Source organism: Carassius gibelio, chromosome A5, assembly GCF_023724105.1.
Source record: "Carassius gibelio isolate Cgi1373 ecotype wild population from Czech Republic chromosome A5, carGib1.2-hapl.c, whole genome shotgun sequence".
In the NCBI taxonomy this organism is placed as follows: domain Eukaryota; kingdom Metazoa; phylum Chordata; class Actinopteri; order Cypriniformes; family Cyprinidae; genus Carassius; species Carassius gibelio.
In genome coordinates, this window is record NC_068375.1 from 34,298,034 (window position 1) to 34,319,002 (window position 20,969).

At 37.9% G+C, this 20,969-nt stretch overlaps 1 protein-coding gene across 1 annotated transcript in view; it reads left to right on the plus strand.

Moving 5' to 3' along the window:
* sema4c (sema domain, immunoglobulin domain (Ig), transmembrane domain (TM) and short cytoplasmic domain, (semaphorin) 4C) overlaps window positions 1-20,969 on the plus strand; it is a 50,488-nt gene that overhangs the window by 24,882 nt on the left and 4,637 nt on the right. The window contains exons 2-12 of the mRNA XM_052596782.1: window positions 4,238-4,457; window positions 13,453-13,607; window positions 13,866-13,928; window positions 14,064-14,162; window positions 15,484-15,580; window positions 15,808-15,927; window positions 17,312-17,463; window positions 17,582-17,757; window positions 18,038-18,182; window positions 19,152-19,365; window positions 20,804-20,919. Coding sequence (XP_052452742.1) covers window positions 4,355-4,457; window positions 13,453-13,607; window positions 13,866-13,928; window positions 14,064-14,162; window positions 15,484-15,580; window positions 15,808-15,927; window positions 17,312-17,463; window positions 17,582-17,757; window positions 18,038-18,182; window positions 19,152-19,365; window positions 20,804-20,919 — 1,440 coding nt within the window. The 5' untranslated portion in view covers window positions 4,238-4,354. The remainder of the gene's footprint in view (window positions 1-4,237; window positions 4,458-13,452; window positions 13,608-13,865; window positions 13,929-14,063; window positions 14,163-15,483; window positions 15,581-15,807; window positions 15,928-17,311; window positions 17,464-17,581; window positions 17,758-18,037; window positions 18,183-19,151; window positions 19,366-20,803; window positions 20,920-20,969) is intronic.

The following is a 20,969-nucleotide window of genomic DNA, read 5'->3' on the forward strand; positions in this document are numbered from 1 at the left end:
CGAGCTGACAGCCTCCCACTCGTTCACACACTCCCACTTCTAACATCATCTGTCACACTTACAGCATGCAGTCCGACCGAAACAACATTCTCACTTTCTTCTATGAAAAAACACACATAATGCATGCATGCCAGCTGCAGGCGCTGTCTCGAAGGCATAAACAAAGCACAAACAGCATTAAATCTTCAGCTCAATACTTTCATCAGCACAAGACTGCAGACTTGAGAGTCTCTGTGAAGTCTTGAGACTCTCTCTGGAAGGCTGAGGTCTGAGTTCATAAAGCATTGTACTACTTTTGTGTGAGACATTTCAGTGCAAAATGTCTTATTTTACATACCCAGTGCCGTTTAACTAGGTGAAATGCAGCTGCTGTGCCATGCTATTTAAATTAAGTCATTGTCATTCTTTTCAGTGCAAACACGGCTCTTTTCCATGTAAATTAGGCTTATTATAGATTGTGCCTAATTCGCAATACTCTTTGCCTAGCGCTATTAACATTGTGCTATTATCACCTGCAGAAAGCGGATAGAAAATTAAGTTCATTTTTAGAGGTGTTTGTTTCAGTGTTGTGTGCAATTCAGAATTTAATTCAGTGCCTTTTAAATTCAAATTTGAATGGCAGGAATTAAAATTAAAATCAATAAAATTTGTGAACCTGTAATTTTAACTAGAAATGCTAAGTTTGTCAAATATAACTTTAAATGTTGGCCATAAAAACACTTTTTATGTATTATTTTTCTGGATTTGGGGGCGGGGGGTATGAAGACTTGAAGGTTGACAGAAAAGAAAAATGTTTTAAAAATAATAATAATAAAAAAATTCTTTCATTTTTTTAAGTTGTAAACAAAACAAGAATTATTGGAGTATGTCTTACAAGAGAATACTTTCAGGCTTTCTCATTTCAATTTTAATTCAATGTGTAACTTGCTGTTTTTTTCTCTTTCTTTTTTTTAAATATCATGGCAGTTTTCGAAGTGAATTTCATTACAAAGTAAACGCTACACTGAAAAACGATTGGTGTACAAGCTTTGAAATTTAGTAAATACAAATAATTACAAAGAAATTGTACATTTTTTAAATAAAAATGCAATTTTGAAATAGAAAGACTAAAATTATATTTTCCTATAAAAGACTCCAACAACGCTTGCTTAATTAATACCTTCGAAACATAATTTCTACAGTGTACACCAATGTTTTTTTTCCCCCTCCATTTTAATACAATTTGATTTTATAAAATCATTTTAAATCTAAAAGAAAACATCTTTAGACTAAAATGAAAACTTAAGTTCTTATTGTCTACCTCTTATATATGACTAACTATCTTTACTTGAGTAGATTAAATATAAACTGCATCTGCTTACTGATGCTTCCTGCTGGTTCACCTGATATTTTCTCCTCATCATCACCTGTGGTTTTGGAAAAAAATACAACGGAAAATGTATGGAGTAAACAGCTCTCTGTGTCGTTGAGATGCACGTGTCTGCGCTGCTTCATGCCAGACCGAATGCGTCAAGCATAAACAAAATTTAAGTGGCAGGACAGAGACCTTGAGAGGGTTGGTGGCTCCTCTAACCACCTACTGCCCTGCTTCTGTGGCTATAAAAGATCCCCGCCTGTTACTCTTGGGGATGAAAGCATGCTGCCGTGTTTTGACTAGTGCCATCTGATCTTCTACCGAAATAAATAGATCATATGCAAGGCAGATTTCCGCTTTTATTCAGCTCATTCTATTTATGCTGTGTACTTTTACTGAGACTGTCTGGGTGTTTTATTTTTTGTTTGTTTTTTTGATAGTGTTGAGCAGCTGGTGTTGAGTGGTCAGTTTCTGGGATTGTCGGTGTAGAGATAGTGACAGGAATAGGATGTTGGGAAATTACCGGCCCCTGACATGCAAAGGCCTTTGTTTGACTTTCATTAAAGGAGAGATGGTGGGGGAACGAGGGATGGAAGGAAGGAGGAAAGCTCTCGAGTGTGACACTGGGAAAATGTGTTCATGTTGAAGGGTGGAGTTGTTTCCTCTTGTGCATCCGTATGTTCACAGCCCACCTTCATCTCACGGCTGTGCTGTTGTCTTGACATCTGCGGTTTCTTGGGGATCAGGAGATCAGAGTTCAAAGGGTCTTATTTTAGTTTGGATGATGAACATGGGGATTGGCTGTTAGTTCTGGAGAAGAGCTTATTATTGACAGGAAGACAAGAGATTGGAACGGGATGGGAAACGCTTTAGACTCACAAACCCGGTCATCGCTCAACCTTTGGCCTTTTTCCGGATGGCATGAAAACGGCGGAAGAAGTACAGTTTGTTTTCTTTAGGGAGGAGTTCATTTCAAAACATGCTCCTTGAGTGAACATCCATCTTCACATATATAGTTCACGTCCTTTGGATGAAGGACATTATGTCTTACTTTTTTATTGATCTGTTTTGGTTGGTGTTTGTGTTAACCTGTTGCATTATATATTCTGTATATTGACGTTTCTTGTACTTGCTGTATAATATTTTAAAAAAATTGATCTTTTAGGCATTATTTATTGTGTAATATTAAAAATGTAGAAAATATAGCCTTATTTATGTGGAGTAATATAGCTTTTTACATTTCTTTAATGGTCTGCCAACAGCAGTGTTCCTTCGCACTTGACAAGTGAGATTTACTCTCTGTTCTTGGTGGTTGAAATTGTAGTTTTCCGGAGGTTTAGCACATGGTTATTGACATCTGCTCTGCTGCCGGTGGAGCTCTACCCATAATCCCTCTGCAGGTCAAACATGATCATATGAAGCCTCTTAGTGTAACAGTCAGCTATCTGTTAGTGAGCAGCAACACAGGGCAGTGTGTGTGTGTGTGTGTGTGTGTGTCTCTATTTCATGTATAAGAAAAATACTTAATATTATTTAATAATAAAACATTTTTTTGATTATTAATATATATATATATATATATATATATATATATATATATATATATATATACAAAAAAAAATTTGTTAGGTTTTTTTGTGTATTTCTGATATCATTTGAATTTGTTCAGAAATTTTGAAGTCTTTATACTTGATCCATAAAGTATATAATATGTATATAGAAAATAATGTTTTTTTATTATGTAATATTTTAGTACTATAATTTTTCATACTTTTATATATACTTTTTATAATGCTTTTTTATTTCTATAATAAAAATGAATAATAGGATAATAGGTAGTGCAAAGAAAAGTGCGGGGAACACAATCACCTGTTTTTAAAAGTTGTCACAACAGTCTGACACCTACCAGTCCTTCCCCACACCATAGATATAAGCAGCGGCGCATCGATCCAATAAAAAACTGCCGTGCAAGTGGAGATGTGAGTCATCGAACTGCTATATTGCAACCCCTATATTACGGACAACTCATTTGGAGAGAATCGCCACCATCTCTGACTTCTCTTATCTGACACTCTCCCTCTCTGGCTCTCTCTTTTTCATGCTAATGAAAAAAAGAAAAACAGAAATCAATGGTGGTGAGATTGCTCCCGCACAGGTCCACGTCTCAATCCAATGATGGTAAGAGGCCGCCCCTCCACACTCCGCTTATCATTGCGAATGTTTGAATTCACACAACCTTTTCAGACTGAATGATAAAACACAGTGCACGCAGAAAGAGGGCTTTACATTGTTATCTGAACCGCTAAACAGTATTTGACATTTGACGCACATTTAAAAGTCAATGGGTTTGCTCTCAAATCAGCAAATATTATCAAGGCCCTAATTTCCCTTTTTAATAGAGAGAAACAGGTGTGAGTTGATGATTAGAGCAAACGTGTGAAAACTGCAATTGCTGAACAGACTGGACCGCTCAGGCCTTCCCCCCCCCCCACTCTTTCCCTTGAAACCTTGCTTCAGGCTTCATCATAATGCATTCAAGAGAACGCAGACTCCAATTATAATTACAAACGCATCTCTCATTTGTCCGCGGCTGTCAAAAACAGGCCTTCTTCGGCATGCGACGTGTTCTTCATGAACGATGCTGAGTTGTGTTGATGCTGTCATTCTCTGACAAGCATCCACAATTTGGCTGGTGGTCTGCCAAGATGCATTTATCGGTGTACCTTCTGAAAGAGTGTCAAAACTGTCATTAAATTGTCCTGACTGTGTTCATAAACAGTTCCAGCTCTACCGGGGATAGGGACAGGAATGCTCTAGGGAGGATTGTGTGCATCTCGTAATCAAGTATGTTTATGTTTTTGTTTTCTTTATCTCCCCTGACAGGAGCCGTTGTGTGCATCTTAAGCCTCCACACCTCATCGTTCAGTCAGAACCCTCGTTTCTCGTCCAATCAGGATCGGCATTCCGTGGAGCGGAATAAAAGGAGTGGGAGCAGGAGAAATGGGCTGTGCGAAAGTTCTTCTTGTGATGTTCGTGATCAGCTTTGAAAAGGGGATTTGCGTCAGTTGGAACCCCGTCCCACGCAAGACAGTTAAATATAATGGTGAGTATCTAATGACCAAACGAAACTGTGAGCGGAAGTCCCAACAGTGACTGCGCAGCAAATGAGCCCACTGTCCTGTACCCTTTTTCTCACAATGTTTTTATGGGACCCCTCCTTTTTTTGTTCGTCAGTCTCTTTCTTCTTTTTTTTGGTCGACCCCTCCCTTCATTCTCCATGCAGATTTGAGATAAGAGGTGTGATTTCTGCTTTGAATTCATCGAGATATCACATTACTGCATGGTTTTATAGGTCTTCATGGTAAAGAGCTTACCGCCCTATTCATTTGCACTCACTTCCTTTCTCATACTGTTTTCTATGCCGCCCCTCTTTATCTTTTACTCTCTTTTTTCTCTTATGCTTTATCCAATGGGGAATTTACTTAGAACAGATTGTGCAATAGTCTTTTTACTCTTCATCGGTATTGATGTCTTTTTACAAAAAAAAAAAAAATCTGAGCATCCTCAAAAGAATGCATTTCCTTGAGATGCATGATTGCTTAATATTCTAAGACTTGTTTTCAGATAATATCATTTGAATTATGTGTACTTTCCTTTCCTCACTGGAATTTATTATTTGTATTATTATTATTTTTTTTTAGCATACGTCTAACAACATTAAGTGAGGTTTATAGAAAAACTATTTTGACAGTAGGGTATGAAAACTTTTGGACTTAAGATGCTCTGAAATCTTATTGTCACTATGTTGTTTCTCAAGTAAATCTTGTTAGCATTTGAAGATGTTTTTGCACCATTATGAGACAAAAATACTATCTAAGAGACTGATTCTTGTTGTGTATCTGCATTCGTTTTAGCAGTAAAGTCTGGTTAATGATGCAAACACATTCTCAAAATTAACATTGATCGCAATTTGCACGCCAGTTGCAGGCCAGTTCAGAATTAAAGGTTTTTAAGAATGCAGCAGTGTGCTGCGATCTGGCATACTATGCTGAGACTGTAAAACACTGCTACTGTAGGCCAGACATCTGAATCGGCTCTTTAAAATGCAGAAAGTGCACTAGTCTACACCACATGTCTGGATGTGTGCCCTGTTATAACACTCTTCTCCATCATTTGATGAATTACTTCTGTAAAGCTCATTAGAGAATGTCAGCGTGATCTCATGAGAATTCAAATGTTTTTTACGTAAAATGTGGTTCTACAAAATGTACATTTTAATTACATTTGCACAGACACTGAAACATACAATACTGACATATTTACAGCACCTAAACGTACAATACTGATGTTTGACGACACCTAAAAGGTAAATTATATATGTATGAACAACTTTACAGACTTACAAATGAATCCTTATGAATATTGAAATCGCGGCATTAACATTTTATTATAACGGTTGGAACGGTGTTCCTGTGGCTCAATGGTAGCGCATTGTGTTAGCAGTGTAAAAGGTTGTGGGTTCGATTCCCAGGGAACACACATATGGGTCCAAAAAAATTATAGCCTGAATGCACTTTAAGTTGCTTCAGATAAATGTGTAAATATTGTATTCATTTTTCATATTAATGGCATTTTGTTTTTAATTGCACTATTAAATGAAGTTTAATAATTTAAATAATTTGAAATGATAAGATTTCGTTCTGTTCTGTGAGAATACATAATGTTGAAAAGACTACACTTTAAACCCTTAAAATGAATAACATCTCTGCAATCATTTAAACATTACTTATCATGTAATATTTACTTTGTTTGCCGTGGGACACAAAAGACGTTTTCTCCGACGTGCTGTTAGGCACAATAGAACCATAAAATAGAATAAACCCAAAAAACATAACATAATTATGCGTACCATTACACCCCTAATAATTACAAAAGGAATCAATTTGATTTGTTTGCCATAATCCAAATCTTCATAATCCATATGACTGTGAGGAAATGTCCCAAACTCAATTTGACTAGATTCTGGTGGTTAATGATAAGCTGCATGCAAAAGTGGCACCACTGTTAAGTAAATTTGCTCTTAAGCCTTTTCCTTTTTTAATCCAAATCACTCTTGATAATCAAATAAACAACTACAGATAACATCAAGCAGTATGCATGATTTTATATGTACACACATAAACTGATAGCATCTCCTTTTCAGTAGAAAGCGTAGCAGCTGGGAACACAGCCTTAAATGGACAGGAAATGCTTCAGTTGAGCTCCGGCAAGAGAGAGAGAGAGAGACGTCAAAGAAAGTCCAGAAAGAACAGAAAAGTACACAATGTATCAGCAGGGTTTAACTACTGTTTCAGGTCATGTGTGACTACGTTTGGGCCTAAACCACAAAAACAGTATGCCTGAGCTGCACACATGCGCTTTTCAGGGAGGGTGAAAGACTGAAAAACAGGCAAAGCATCGGAGTGCACATTAATGTTTATGTGTGTGAGCGTGCAGAGTGCTTAGACTAGCAGTCTGAGGGATTTAGAGATCCAGTAGTGTGCGTGTGTGCGTGTGATTGGAGGTGGAGAGCTGGATCACAGCAGAGATAATATTTACCCACTACTTTCCACACCCACAGCCTCTAAAGACCCCTCCTCCACAATTATCTCCATCTTAAAGACGCTGGGGATTCACAAGTAAACACGCCTTTCTTGCAACGAAATGTCTTTTCATTCCCATCTCTCCTCCTATGTTCATTATCAAAGCGCTGTGACTTATTGTGACAGACGTTATACTGTTGTCTTGGCCCTGAAATAAAGCTCTGAGAGTTCAAAGGGGAGTCATACACCCCGCCCCTTTCCACACCCCATCCGTAACTTTCCACAGCAGAGTGGCCAGTGCACAGCGTGGTCAAAGAGAGAGAGAGCGATAGCAGGTCAAACAGAAAATTAGAGACCCAAGAAAACTCTGCTGACTTGATGAATAGTATGAATGCACAGACTCGAACTATTCTTAATCACTTTCAGTAAATGAAATAAAGCTGAAGTGAAATGAATGGTAGATGATAAACTTAACTTAAAATACTCAAAATGAAATTATAAATGTTGCTGTGGCAAATAAGTGAAATAATCAGATCAATTCGAAAATGGCACTTTAATTAGAAATAAGTTTAACTTAACATATACAATTACTACAACTAAAACTGAAATACAGAGGAAATTAAAGACGAATTTGACCGAAGGCCAAATGAAACACCAGCTGACTTAGAGGGATTGTGCATTTATACTAAGTCCAGTGCTCTGAGGAGTGCAAAGCTACAGAGAGAGAAGAGGAACTGCCTGCCTAGCACATCTCTCTACCCTCCAATTACTATAATGACGGCCTCCACTGAAAAGGACAGGCCCACTGTGTGTGTACTGTATGTGTGCATGTTTATTTAAGTGGACTGAAGCCAGTCCTATCTGTCTATCTGTGCCGAACTCCTCCCCACACACACACGTCTGTGATTTATCCTCTCTAACAGACGACCCTCTCCAGCACTTGTACGTCTCATTGTCTGTAAAAGCGTGTTTCTTTTTTCATTCAATAAATCTGTCCCCCGTACTCTTTGTGGACATGTTCGCTCCAGAAGGAGGCTGTTTGTTAAAGGGGACAGAAAAAAGAAAGACTTTCTATTTTTTTGTGTGCTTGCCACTTTCATGAAAAGGTCAAACTCGGTACAAGCTGTGAGCTCAATTCTCGACTGCAGTCTCCCCTCTGGTCTGTCAAACGGCGGCCTATTTTCAACAACCTTTCACACGTCTCTCCCTTTTACTGTCATCCTGTCTCTTCCGCTCTCTCTTTCATTTTCTTTCAATCTTGCATCCCCCCCCACCACATTTCCACCTTGCTCTTTACTCCCATACTGTTTCTGTCATTTTCTCAGTGCCCACACCTTTTCGCTCTCTCTACCATTCCTGCATTCACTCCTGTTGGGCCCCGAGGACAATTTCTTTGCTCTGATGTTGCTGTTTCATAGCTCAGGAGACTTAAAGTCAACGTGAAATCGAAATTGACCGTATTGACTTTCCTAACTCATGTTCTTGGTCTTATTGCACGCATTTGTTTTAGTGAACATCATTCCAGAGCAAAAATAGTTTTTTATAATCTAACTCCACTTTTGAAATTACTTTCCTTTTTAATTTATAATCTGCTTAATTCATGGCAGTACATTCTGTGCTACTTTTTTGTTGTTGTTTCATTTGAAATCATCACATGAATGTAAAATAACCATGAAAGTCTTATGTTGATTTAATGTTTGAGATCTTATGAAATTGATTGCAGACTTTGGTATCTTGGCAAATCTGAGCATAATTTGAGATTTTATTGAGATCTCTTCCAAAACTTTCTTTGGTAGCTGTGTTTTGGAATAGTAACTGGTTTCTGGCTGGTCTAAAGTAGTCATTAGTTAGTCCGAGCTGGTCATTTGCTGGTGCTAGTGTTATTTTAGTATTATTTATATACTTTCATAAATATTATAGCATATTAATATTTAGAATTAGCTTTTATTTTTATATTTAAGTTTTTATTTTATTTCTAATAAATATATGTGCTTTTATCATATTTTATTAGTTTTTGTCTGTTTTTATTTGCTTTTATTTCAGTTTTCGCTTTGGTAATCAACTTTAAGGAAACTTGTTTATTTCAGTTAGTTGCCAATACAATATTTCTAATTTATAAAGGGAAAGTTCACCCAAAAATGAAAATTTTCTGTTTATCTGCTTACCCCCTGGGCATCCAAGATGTAGGTGACTTAGTTTCTTCAGTAGAACACAGAAACAAAGATTTTTAACACAAACTGTTGCAGTCTGTCATTCTTATAATGGAGGTGAATGGAAATCATGGCTAAAACATACAATAAAACAATTAGGCATTTTCTTTTTCTTCTTGCTTTATAACAGATCGCAGACTTCGAAGTGAAAGTCCTACCTACCTCTCAACTGGTCCTCAATTAGGAGTGTCAGTGGCCAATTGAGAGATAGGTGGCAGTAATGCACTTATAAGTCTGCGAAAATTATTTGTCATCCAATCATTTACATTTTTACACACTCTGTTACCTTAGATAATTTAAAAGTTTCATCTGGTCTCTATGAAATATATAGTTAAGTATCATCAGCATAATAGTGGAAACTAATCCCACATTTTCTAATAATATTTCCAAGGGGCAACATGTATATTGAAAATAGCAGAGGACCTAGGACAGAACCTTGTGGCATTCCATATTTTACTGGTGATAAATTAGATGACTCCCCATTTAAATAAACAAAGTTGTAGCGATCGGACATGTAGGAGCTTAACCATCTTAAAGCCTGCCCTTGGATAACTGTATAATTTTGTAATTGATCTATGAGTATGTCATGATCTATGGTGGCATAAGATTTTATAGAGAATATTAAAGTCAGAATAAAAAAAGGACTTCTGTGAAGTTCTGTGAGTAATTTATTATAGCTATTTTGCAAGCTTCGACCATTTTGCTAAGGCCTGAGACACACTATACGATTTTCAAATCTTTACCGATTATAAAACGATGGGAGACCACAGACATGAAGACAGTTTCAACTGATTTTTAGCCTTATAACCCTCTGAATGCACACACTATGTGATTTGACCAGTTCGCGAGACCACACACTTGTTAACTGTAGTAAAGATTTCACAGTGACACAAGATCTTATGGGAACTGGCCAGATTAAATGTGACTTAAGAAAAACAAATGGAGGTCTATCGGCGTCATAAGCTGGCTCTCCACAAAGAGAAATGTTCCTAACATGATTAAAGCGCCGACTTCATTTACCCGGATGACCTTGTGTTATTTGCTTTTACTGGTTATTATTGAGGGATAACTCGGAATGTCGCAACTGACTAGTCAGAATCAAGTATTCCACAGAGGCGTGGAATAAATATGCGTAATGGCACCATACAATAGAATACAAAAAAAAAAATCCTCAAAGTGGGCCACGTCCACTCTTAAACATGTTAGCAAACCAGATGTTCGCACTCATGAACATGCACAATGAATCACATGCAGAGAGCATTTCTGATAGGCTAGTTTTCGGATCAACTGGAAGGCGTGGGCTGCTCCCCTGGCTCTTTCTGCTGTTTACGTTGTCACTGAGACAGGTATGACACATATTTCAGTAACATGTGTCAGGAAGTTGGGATGTCTCACAATTTATGTGTGGTATTCCACAGCACCTTTAAGTAGAAGTCTCCATGTGGTAAGCATTTCATTGCTAACCAGGAGAAAGAGTGTGATTTTTCTCCACACCACAACTCTTTCCATTTCTGTCAACGTTCTTTCTCTCGCTCTGTGCACTTAGTGGCATTTGCGCGTCTTTCGGCCTATTGTTGCGGTAATGCGTTCTGACCGTTTCCTGTTGCGGAGCCATGTTCTCCTCTCTTCCCATTCCCAAAGCAGCGGCAGCCCCACCACTCCTTCATCTAATCTACTGCAATTATAGCACTTCCCCTCATACCCCCACCCGCCTACGCTCTCACGCTCTTAAGCGCACCGTTTGTGTTCATGTGTCAGCGTAAACACGCCACCTGCGTCTTTCTTAATGTGTTTTTTTCCCTTTCTTCTCTTTTAACTGTGCTGTTATGTGTCAGCCTCAGACGGTGGCTCCCTCTCGTCTTTGTCCTAGCAAATGTGGGTGTATTTTTATAGCCTGTATATGCCTGTATGTGCTTTTCTCATCCTAATTAGTGTGTGTGTGTGTGTGTGTGTGTCCATTTTTTGTGTTTCTAAGTCATTCCTTGCTATCCATGTCAAAGCTTCAAAGGCCTTAAAATAGGTCTTTAATAGCAGAGTGTGTGTTTGGAGTGCTGCGGTTATGAGCTATAACCAGGGCAAGACTGTATTTATAGCAAAGCTGCTTTGTAAGGAGCTGTGGAGGAACATCAGAAGAAAGCAGCAGCCTTCAACTTGACTCATTTCAGTTCCGTGGCTCGATTCCCTCAACCAGAGCTCTCTGCCCTCTCATTCAGCCCAGCTGAGAGCTCATGAAGGACAAAGACACACACAGAGAGAGAGTTCACCTCTGTTCCCTTTATGTTGCTCACATCTGGATTCCATTCTGTCTATTTTTAGCTTGATCACTTTTTAGGCTGTAAACTTAGATAGAGACTTCCTCTCTACCCATTAGATATGCTCCTGTTGGCTTTGGTCTAGTTGTTCTTTGTGTATTCTTTGTTTTTGATCATCTTGATGAAAAGTGGGAAAGTTTTGCAAGTTAAGCATTGGAAGTGAGCCCCTGCTGGTAGATGCTATAACTATAGCATCTGGCATTTTCTCCATTGATAGACATTTAAATGTATCCATAGCTACTTTCTTTTTTTTTTTTTTACAAAAATATAAAATGCAATAGTAGATTTTTTTTTTTATTCTTAATTTGTTTCTGGAGGGATCCAACTTACATTTTCCATGTCATGAATAATATTTATTTGTTATATGAATATAAGACTTTTATCATTTTAACATTGTTTAATGTAATTATAAATATACATTATATTGTTGTGATACCTATATATGTTTTCCATGGGATGCACAATATTTATAATACATTTTTTATAAATGTAAGACTTAAGTCTTGTATAAATTTCAATAAATTTTTCAAAACACTAATAAACTAATTACAGTACATTGTTAAATGTTATATTATAAATATACATTCTAAAGTTTTGATTTGATTTGATTTATTTTAATTTACTTAAAACAAATTAAATATATTAACAAAATGATATACATCTTAATAGCTGCCATTTAACATTTTCAATCATAACATGAACATTATTATCAGGTTATCATACTATCTTTCATTAATTTTTCAAGTCTCAGCTCTGGATAGTCACCAGTGAAGGCTTTGGGATTATGTATTTTCTCATGGTACCATCAGCCATCAGACATCCATGTAAAATAACAGACAAAGAACCCCTCAGTGGACAGTTTGCTCAACATTGCCACTATCTGGTCAGGATCTGTAAGTGCAACCTGCCCCACCGTGTGTAATTGGCATCTTCGCTGATTAATAATTAGAAATCTCAGTCTGTGCTCGGCTCAGCACAAAGCTCAATAAACTCGAAGCTCTATGACTGGCTGAGAGGCATTTGAGTCATTATGCAGGTATTTAGAAGTGCGAGCATGTTTGCGTCTGTGCGCTCTGTCACATCTCCCTGGCTGTTTGCAACCCAGCAGATGTTCTCCATCCTCCCTGGGGGAAGTCTGTTTCCCTGCTCCTCTTGGATCATCCAGCCCTCTTATACGTTAACAAGCTGCTGCTCTCCAACTAATAACCACATGCTCCCCTGACTTCCATCCTGGCAGAATCTTCACCACCACTCACCGTGTCTCTCCAAGATGCCTTTTCTCCCCTCTTCTCTTGGAGCACTTGCTCATCATAACCTTCTCTCCTCTCTGCACCCATCTGCCTTGGTAGCGATAAATCCGATCAGGCACAGTGTTCTCGTGTGTTCAGAGATGCATTGGATTCTGGTGTCCCCTCCTGGCTTCTTCCCTGGCTTAAACCAAGATTGAAGATGTCGCCCTTTGTTTTAAAACTGCGACAGATAGCCCAAGATCATAGCCAGCTTGCTGCATGTGCCTGTTAGTAGTCACTAATATATTACTATTATATTAGTGACTATATGATTATATAGAAAAAAACATTCACATATAACATTAACAATGAGCAGTTTTTAATCTAGGTTAAAATAAAACTATATTTATAAATATATGATGATTTCATTTATATCATTCATTGTTAATTCATGTTTGTTGTTAGTAATACATCATTTGATGTTGAGGCCACCACCAAACCTGCACTAACCAGTATAAACCATCCTGGATCATATGAATTCATATTGGCCCGAATTAATCTTTTTAACACATTGCCAACCAGTTTAAGTAAAGGTTATGAGTGTCCATGGAAATCCATGCTTGCCTAAGTTGGCATTTTCAGCAGGAGCGTCGATGAACATGATAAATGTGAGAGATTGTTTTAAAGCCCAAGAGTCATATTGGATCAGTGACATTTGGATCATGTTAATCCCCCCCAAAAAACACATTTCTTCGCACTTTTCAGATGTGCACGACAGTATGGCGAGGTTTCGTGCTGTTGGGGTGTGGAACTACACCATGTTGACCCTGGCAGAGCATGAGAGGGTTTTGTACGTGGGCGCCAGAGAGCACATCTTCGCCCTGGATCCCAACGACATCAGCAGACAGCTTCGACCACAGGTATGTTTAGTGAAGAAAAAGCATTTTATTTCATTCAGAAAACCCCCAGTGCACCCACAAAATATTAATCCACAAGCCATCAAGCAAAAAGGGCATTAGCATTTTATCTTTCAAAAATATCAGCATTTAAAAATGACTCACCCTTTCAATGGCATAGCCATTTGTTGTAAATTGCCAGTTGCGGCAGTCAATAGCGAATGCAAGTTTTACATTCAGAGTGCTATTTGCTTGTAAAAGTCATGTCTGTTTCTCTCTTAGATTGAGTGGTCTGCTCCTGTGGAAAAGAAAAGAGAGTGCGCAGCGAAGGGGAAGAATAACCAGGTACCGGGTGATGTTGCATCCTTTATGTTTTAACAGCTTTACTTTGTCTGGCCTCGCTGAAATGCATTTACTCTCCCTCCCTCTCACCTATGTTCTCTTTGTTTCTCTCTCTCTCTGTCATCGCCATCTTTGCAGACTGAGTGCTTCAACTACATTCGCTTCCTGCAGAGCTACAACCACACACACCTGTACACGTGTGGGACGTACGCCTTCCAGCCCAAATGCATCTATATTGTGAGTGTGCGCTCTTCTCTTTGACTCAGAAATCCACATTATCAAATGGACTGTGATATGATGAAGGAACTGTGTAGTTGGAATTGTTAGGATTTTGAAATGTTTTTGAAATCTCTTATGGTTTTATGCTGAAAAAACAGTCAGTTTAAATAATTTTGCAATTTAAAACAAATTGCTATATATATATATATATATATATATATATATATATATATATATATATATATATATATTTACATTATTCATTAAGCAGGCACTTTTATCCAATGGAAGGAATCAAAATCAACAAGAGAGCAAGTGCTATAACAAGTCTCAGTTAGCTTAAGGCAGTACACATAGCAAGGTTTTTTTATTATTATTATTACTATTATTATATGTATTATAAATATTTGATTATATCTTAAAAAGTCATTTATTGCTATGATGGCAAACCTGAATTTTCAGCAGCCATTAATTACAGTTTTCAGCGTCACACGGTCCTCCAAAAATAAAAATGCTGGTGCTTAAATATAAATAATGGTTCTCATTATAATCAGTGTTGAAAACAGCTTTTGCTGCTTAATACTTTTGTGAAAACAGTAAAAGATTATTTGATGAATAGAATGATCAAAAGAACAGCATTTATTTGAAATGAAAACCATTTGTAACATTATAATAACATAATATCATGTCTTTACTGTCACTTTTAATCAATTTAATGCATCTTTGCTGAAGAAAAGTATTCATTTATATGCAAAAAAGTTCTTAATTGTAGTGTCACAAAAATATTAAGCAGCACAACTGCTTTCAACATTGATAATTATAAGTAATGTTTCTTGAGTAGCAAATAAGCTGAAGACTCATGAGACAGGAGTGATGCTGAACATTCAGCTTTGCATCACAGGAATAAATGTAATTTTAAAATGTATTCAAATAGAAAACAGCTCTTTTAAATTTGTACTGTATTCATTTTTTTATTATTATTATTATTTTACAGCTTTGGTGAGCATAAGCGACTTCTTTCAAAAACATTATTCCAGTCTTTTGACCGGTAATATATGTATGTGTGTGTGACTCAGCATCTGGCTTCCAGTGTGTCAAAGTGAAATAAATCAAATGTAAATGAGGTTGTGTTATCATGCAGCGCGGACTGATGTGATAAGACTGCATGTTGTGTGCATTGCCCTTGTGTGTGCACACTTATTTGTGTGTGGGCAGGAGGACGATTCAAGAGGGCTCAGCTGCTGCTGAAACTCTAGTTGGCAAACATAGCTGGTGGCGCAGTGTGTCGGTTTTGTGTGTGTGCTCGATCCATATGTGACCATTTCTCTTTGTCTGATAGAATGCAGATTATTTCACTCTGGATAGCGCCACCCTGGAGGACGGCAAGGGAAAGTGCCCCTACGACCCTGCCAAAGGTCATACAGGCCTCATTGTTGGTGAGTCACACGTTTCCGACATGCAGAAACCTGCATTATTATTCTTGTGTCTTGCGTGTGGGTGTCCTTTTGTGTTCAGTGTAGCCTGTGGATGCGTTTATGCCTCCTCTCTTCCCACACTCGGGAGAGAATGGAGTCCCTCTTTAATATCTCATAACCATGAGCTGTAGACAGGAGTGTGTGCATGTGCGCCTGTTCCCGCTCTAAGTGTTCTTCTCCTTTCCTAGACAAAGAGTTGTACTCTGCCACCCTCAATAACTTTCTGGGCACAGAGCCCGTAATCCTGAGAAACCTGGGACAACAACATTACAGCATGAAGAGTGAATACCTGCCGGCTTGGCTCAACGGTGAGTCTGAAAACACACACATGCACAAAATATATGTCATGCCTCTGCTGCACAGACCAGCTTATGTTGTCCTGGTGCACATGGATGACCAGCTTTACCAGCACCAAAACACGTCAGTAAAACATGTTGCTTCTTCAGACATGGATTACGAAAAATTTTTGTATTCAATTGTTGGTAACTTAATGCGAATTCAGCTGTTGGTATATATCAATTCACATTTTTACATTTAAAATATATTTCAAGTCTGCATAAAAATACATATTATTTGAAAATGTAAATTTACACAGCATTTATTAACTAGAATAAACCTTGTTGCTTCTTTGGACATGGATTGCTGAGATTCAATTGTTGGTGACTTGACACAAAACCATGTATCCTCTCATTCTCCAAAACTCATCTCTGAGTCGTTGTCATAGCAACAGGTCCATAAGCTCAAACCTGGTTTGTTTAAAGGAAACAGGATTAGATTTCGGCTGTTAAAGTCTGTCCCAGCCTCTGCATCATTCTTTTGAGCGCACTCTGTTGTACCAGAGGATGTAATAATGGAGTATTATTATAATTCTTTTAATAATAGCCTTATTTAAAGTAAAATAATCACATTGTTGACAATAATAGGCAATGTGAAGTAATAATTTCCCTCACATTATCTGTACATGAACTGCAGCACAGACATTGTGTGCTGGTCTTTGGTTCTTTGTGTTCTCGTCAGCTCGGGAGATGCTGTCTGTCTTGCCATTAGACAAGTGTACCTAGTGTTCTAACATAATAAGACATCGTTTATGATTATTGTTGTTTCCCGGCCACATTTTCGGCTTTTAAAAAATAGCTTTTATGTGTTCAATTCAACTGGATGCATTAGCAACTGACAGAAACACATAAAAACTGTATGGGAAATGAAAATGTTAATATAATGTAACAGTTAAATATTTGCACATTTAATTAATCTCCAACTTTCAGCCAGCTCTTCGTCCTTCTGTATTCATATTGTCTCTATGCACAGATTCATATATTAGATAGTAATTGCCATATTTCTATTTTTTTTGTTGTTTTTTGTATATTGTCTCAAAGACTCATTCCAAATATGCAAATCAAATCCAACTATGTGTTTGAAGAAGCGAATCAGCTAGAGAGGAATTACCACATTTAAAATATCTGTTCTACAGCGCATTATCTCAGATAATACAGTATTAAGCAATGTAAAAGTAACATGGCCTCTTTCTTTCAAGCAGGGTTAATCCGAAATCAGCTCAATAAACAGTGTCCCAAGGTGGAAACCCAAGATCTTTAATCTGTTCATCAAGTAACCAGCAGCTCCTTATCTGTTAAGCGCCTTGTCTCCAATTCTAACACATCCTTCCATATCTTTCCCTGTTGTCTGGTACAGAGCCAAACTTTGTGGGTTCGGCATTGGTCCGGGAGAGCCGCAACAGTAAAGATGGAGATGATGATAAGATCTACTTCTTCTTTAGCGAGAGAGCTGTGGAGCTGGACTGCGACAGCGATCTGACAGTGGCACGGGTGGCACGTGTGTGTAAGGTGAGAACATTTCAAGTATATAACCAGAAGGTTGTCCGGTAGATTTAGCTCTAGGGTGAAGTGTCCTGCAAGCCGCTTTGAAATAAAACGTCTGTTGGCTTCTTGTTTCACTTTTCAGGGAGACCTGGGCGGCACACGGACCCTACAGAAGAAGTGGACCACCTTCCAGAAAGCTCGGCTGATGTGTTCTTTCCCCGAGCGCCACATCACCTTCAATAACCTGCGTGCCGTCTTCACCCTGCCCGGGGCGGACTGGAGGAGCACTAGCTTCTACGGCATCTTCCACGCGCAGTGGTGAGCGAACCCTGCTGCCATGCCAGTCCGTGTCATAAATATTTCTCTCTCTTCCACTTACTGTCATAGTTGTGAAAGTCGCTCTGTCCTCTGCTTGTATAAAAGTGTCACCATGCCAAACATCCAGCCGTGTTCGTCAAGTTCAGAAAATGCTGCACTGTCATTATGTTGACAGTAAGGCTATTACTGTAATAAACCAGCCAGTGTAGCGCAGTCATTTAGTTCAGACTGACTGACTACTTTTTTCCTCTCTTTTTCTCCATCCTTTACTCTCTCTCAGGGGGGATGTGGATGTGTCTGCTGTGTGTCAGTACCAGATCGCAGAGGTGAAAAATGTGTTCGATGGGCCGTATAAGGAATACAGGGAGCCGTCTCAGCGATGGGGCCGATACACTGGCACCGTGCCCAGTCCACGACCTGGAGCGGTGAGCTTAGCAGCCGTTGTGATGGGAGGCCGAGAGGGCGTCCGTGACTAAGCAGTTGGCTAAATATAGATTTTAGTACATACAGTCATTTTTCACACCGCAAATCAGTACTTAATAAGTGTCCTGTTGGATTATAACATTTTAAAAATATCTTAACAAAGATTTTGAGTGAGAGTATAAAGGTTAATTTAGCAGGAACACATAAAATTGATCAAAAGGGAAAATAAAGGACATTGACAAAAACACACGCATACTTACATACAAACATACACATATCTCTCTCTCTCTCTCTCTCTCTCTCTCTTCACATAAATGCTGTTCTTTTGAAAATTTGTATCCAGAAAAAATGTTGTCATGGTTTCTACAAATATTAAGCTGCACAGTTGTTTTAAACATGGATGATAATTAGAAGAAATATGTATTGAGCAGCAAATCAGCATATTAGAATTTCTGAAGGAACATGTGACACTGAAAACTGGAGTAATGATGCTGAAAATCATGCAGCTTTGCTATTACTCAAATTATTATATTTTTAATCGTAAAAATGTTTATAGTATACCTGTTTTTGATGTATATTTCATCAAATAAATGCAGCTTTGCTGAGCAAGAGAAATAAATCTTGAGACTGCAATCAGGATGCTTAGTTGAATTTACATGAATTTCAAATGAAAAAGAAATTTATTTTGCATTTTTATCTAGAAGTGCAAAAAAAGGTTTGCTTTTTTAGTTTATGTCTCATCACATTAATTTTATACAATATAACTTATACAACAATATAAAAATACTTACAATCTCAGAAATAAAGGTACAAAAGCTGTCACAAAGGTACAAACATGTACTTTTGAAAAGCTAGCGCCCCAGTGTCAGATTTCGTGCCTTTATTTTTGAGAGCGAATGATGTGCTGTATTAAGCTGTGAAATCCCTAATCAATTAAAAAAACTTTTCTTTCTTGTTCTTGTCTTCCACAGTGCATTACAAACTTTGACAGGGAAAACGGCTACAACAGTTCTCTACAGCTGCCTGACGCTACGCTAAACTTTGCCAAGAAGCATCCGCTAATGGAAGACCGGGCAGAAGCTCGCCCCCTGCTGCTTACTAAAGGGATCAACTTCACCCGACTAGCTGTGGACAGAGTGAGCTCGCTGGACCAGGGATCCTACAACATGCTCTTCATAGGCACAGGTATGTGATTTAAAGTGAAACACGTACATGGATTAATGTACAAAACATTACATGGCAAATAAAAGCAGTATTTCTTCGTCAAGAGGGTTATTTGAATGTTATTTTTTCAGCATCATCTTCCTTTGTTCCTTTGTCCTTTTTTGCACAAGTGTGAATAGAACAGTCAAAGAAACCATTTTATTAGCCATAATGTTATATCCAAGTGGGAAAGTCACCCCCGCCAGTTTATTCCAGCCATGCAGGAAGGACAGTCCTTTAAATAAAAATGGAAAAGATGTATTTGGCCTTGGTAAAATTCACATAAAAACACTCACACTCAAGGTTCAATCATGTGCGTCTCTTTAAAGCATTTAAAGAGTCCAGTATTGCACCAATTGCACACAAAAGACCTAGCCAGTTAATAAAAGAAAGGTTAGCTGTCCTGTGGTGTAACAATTCAAACAATCGTGCCATTTTTTTTATAATTATTCTGAATTATTCTTCATCATATTAAACACCATGTTAAGTAAGAGACTTTATGAATGTTAATTAATAATTATTTTTGGTTATAAAATATATGCTTAATAATATATTTTAAATTTTACATTTGTTTTCCATGTCTCAAAACTATTTAAAATAACTATATATATATATATATATATATATATATATATATATATATATATATATATATATATATATAGTGTGTGTGTGTGTGTGTGTGTGTGTGTGTGTGCCTACTTAACCATATTTTGGGGACAAATTTGTATCCAAAAGTGAGCAAAACCTGACAAAATTGCCAAAAAAACTAAATTTGGAGACATCGTCATTTGTAAAACTGGTATAAAAAATAAAGGAGGGGTAGGGGTGGGTTTAAGTTTAAAAGTGTATAACTATCTGTATATAAAAACAATAGAAGTCTATTTAATCTATAAGTCTATGTAATGTCCCCATTTAGATATCTAAGTACACGTGTGTGTGTGTGTGTGTGTGTGTGGCAGAGAGAATCAGAGTCTTGGATTGAGGATTAAGAGTGAACATAGATCCTCTGACATAAGCAAAAGTGGCAGGGTGGATTTGTAAAGCACACCCTGTAGCTCTTCCACTCTCCTCCGTTATCCCTTTTCCGCACTCTCCCTTTTTTCTTCATACTGAGAGAGGGGTCAGTGGCACATTATCTGTGACAAGCACTGTGTGAGAGGACGGGATAAAACACACACACACTTACATATGGAGTTATGATAGGTCATGGCACCAGCTGGGGTGTATTCAATTTTCCTGCCGGTAATCGGCGTAACCTTGTTCCTAAAATCCAATGACGAAGAAATATGCCATGTGTCGATGATACATTAATGGACTATTTGTCTTTTCCCCTCTCTGTCCCCATTCCATTATTTCTCTCCCTTTGCATATGATCTGTCCCCCATCTTTCCACCCGGTCTCACTGTTTGTCGTTCAGCGGATGGATGGCTCCAGCGCGTTGTGATTTTGGGTTCAGAGGCTCATGTGATAGAAGAGATCCAGCTGTTTGATCGGCAGCAACCAGTGGACAGCCTCACCATCTCGCACAGCAAAGTAATTTCTGATCTGTTCTCTTGCTGAGCCAATCTCTTTGAACCCTGCTC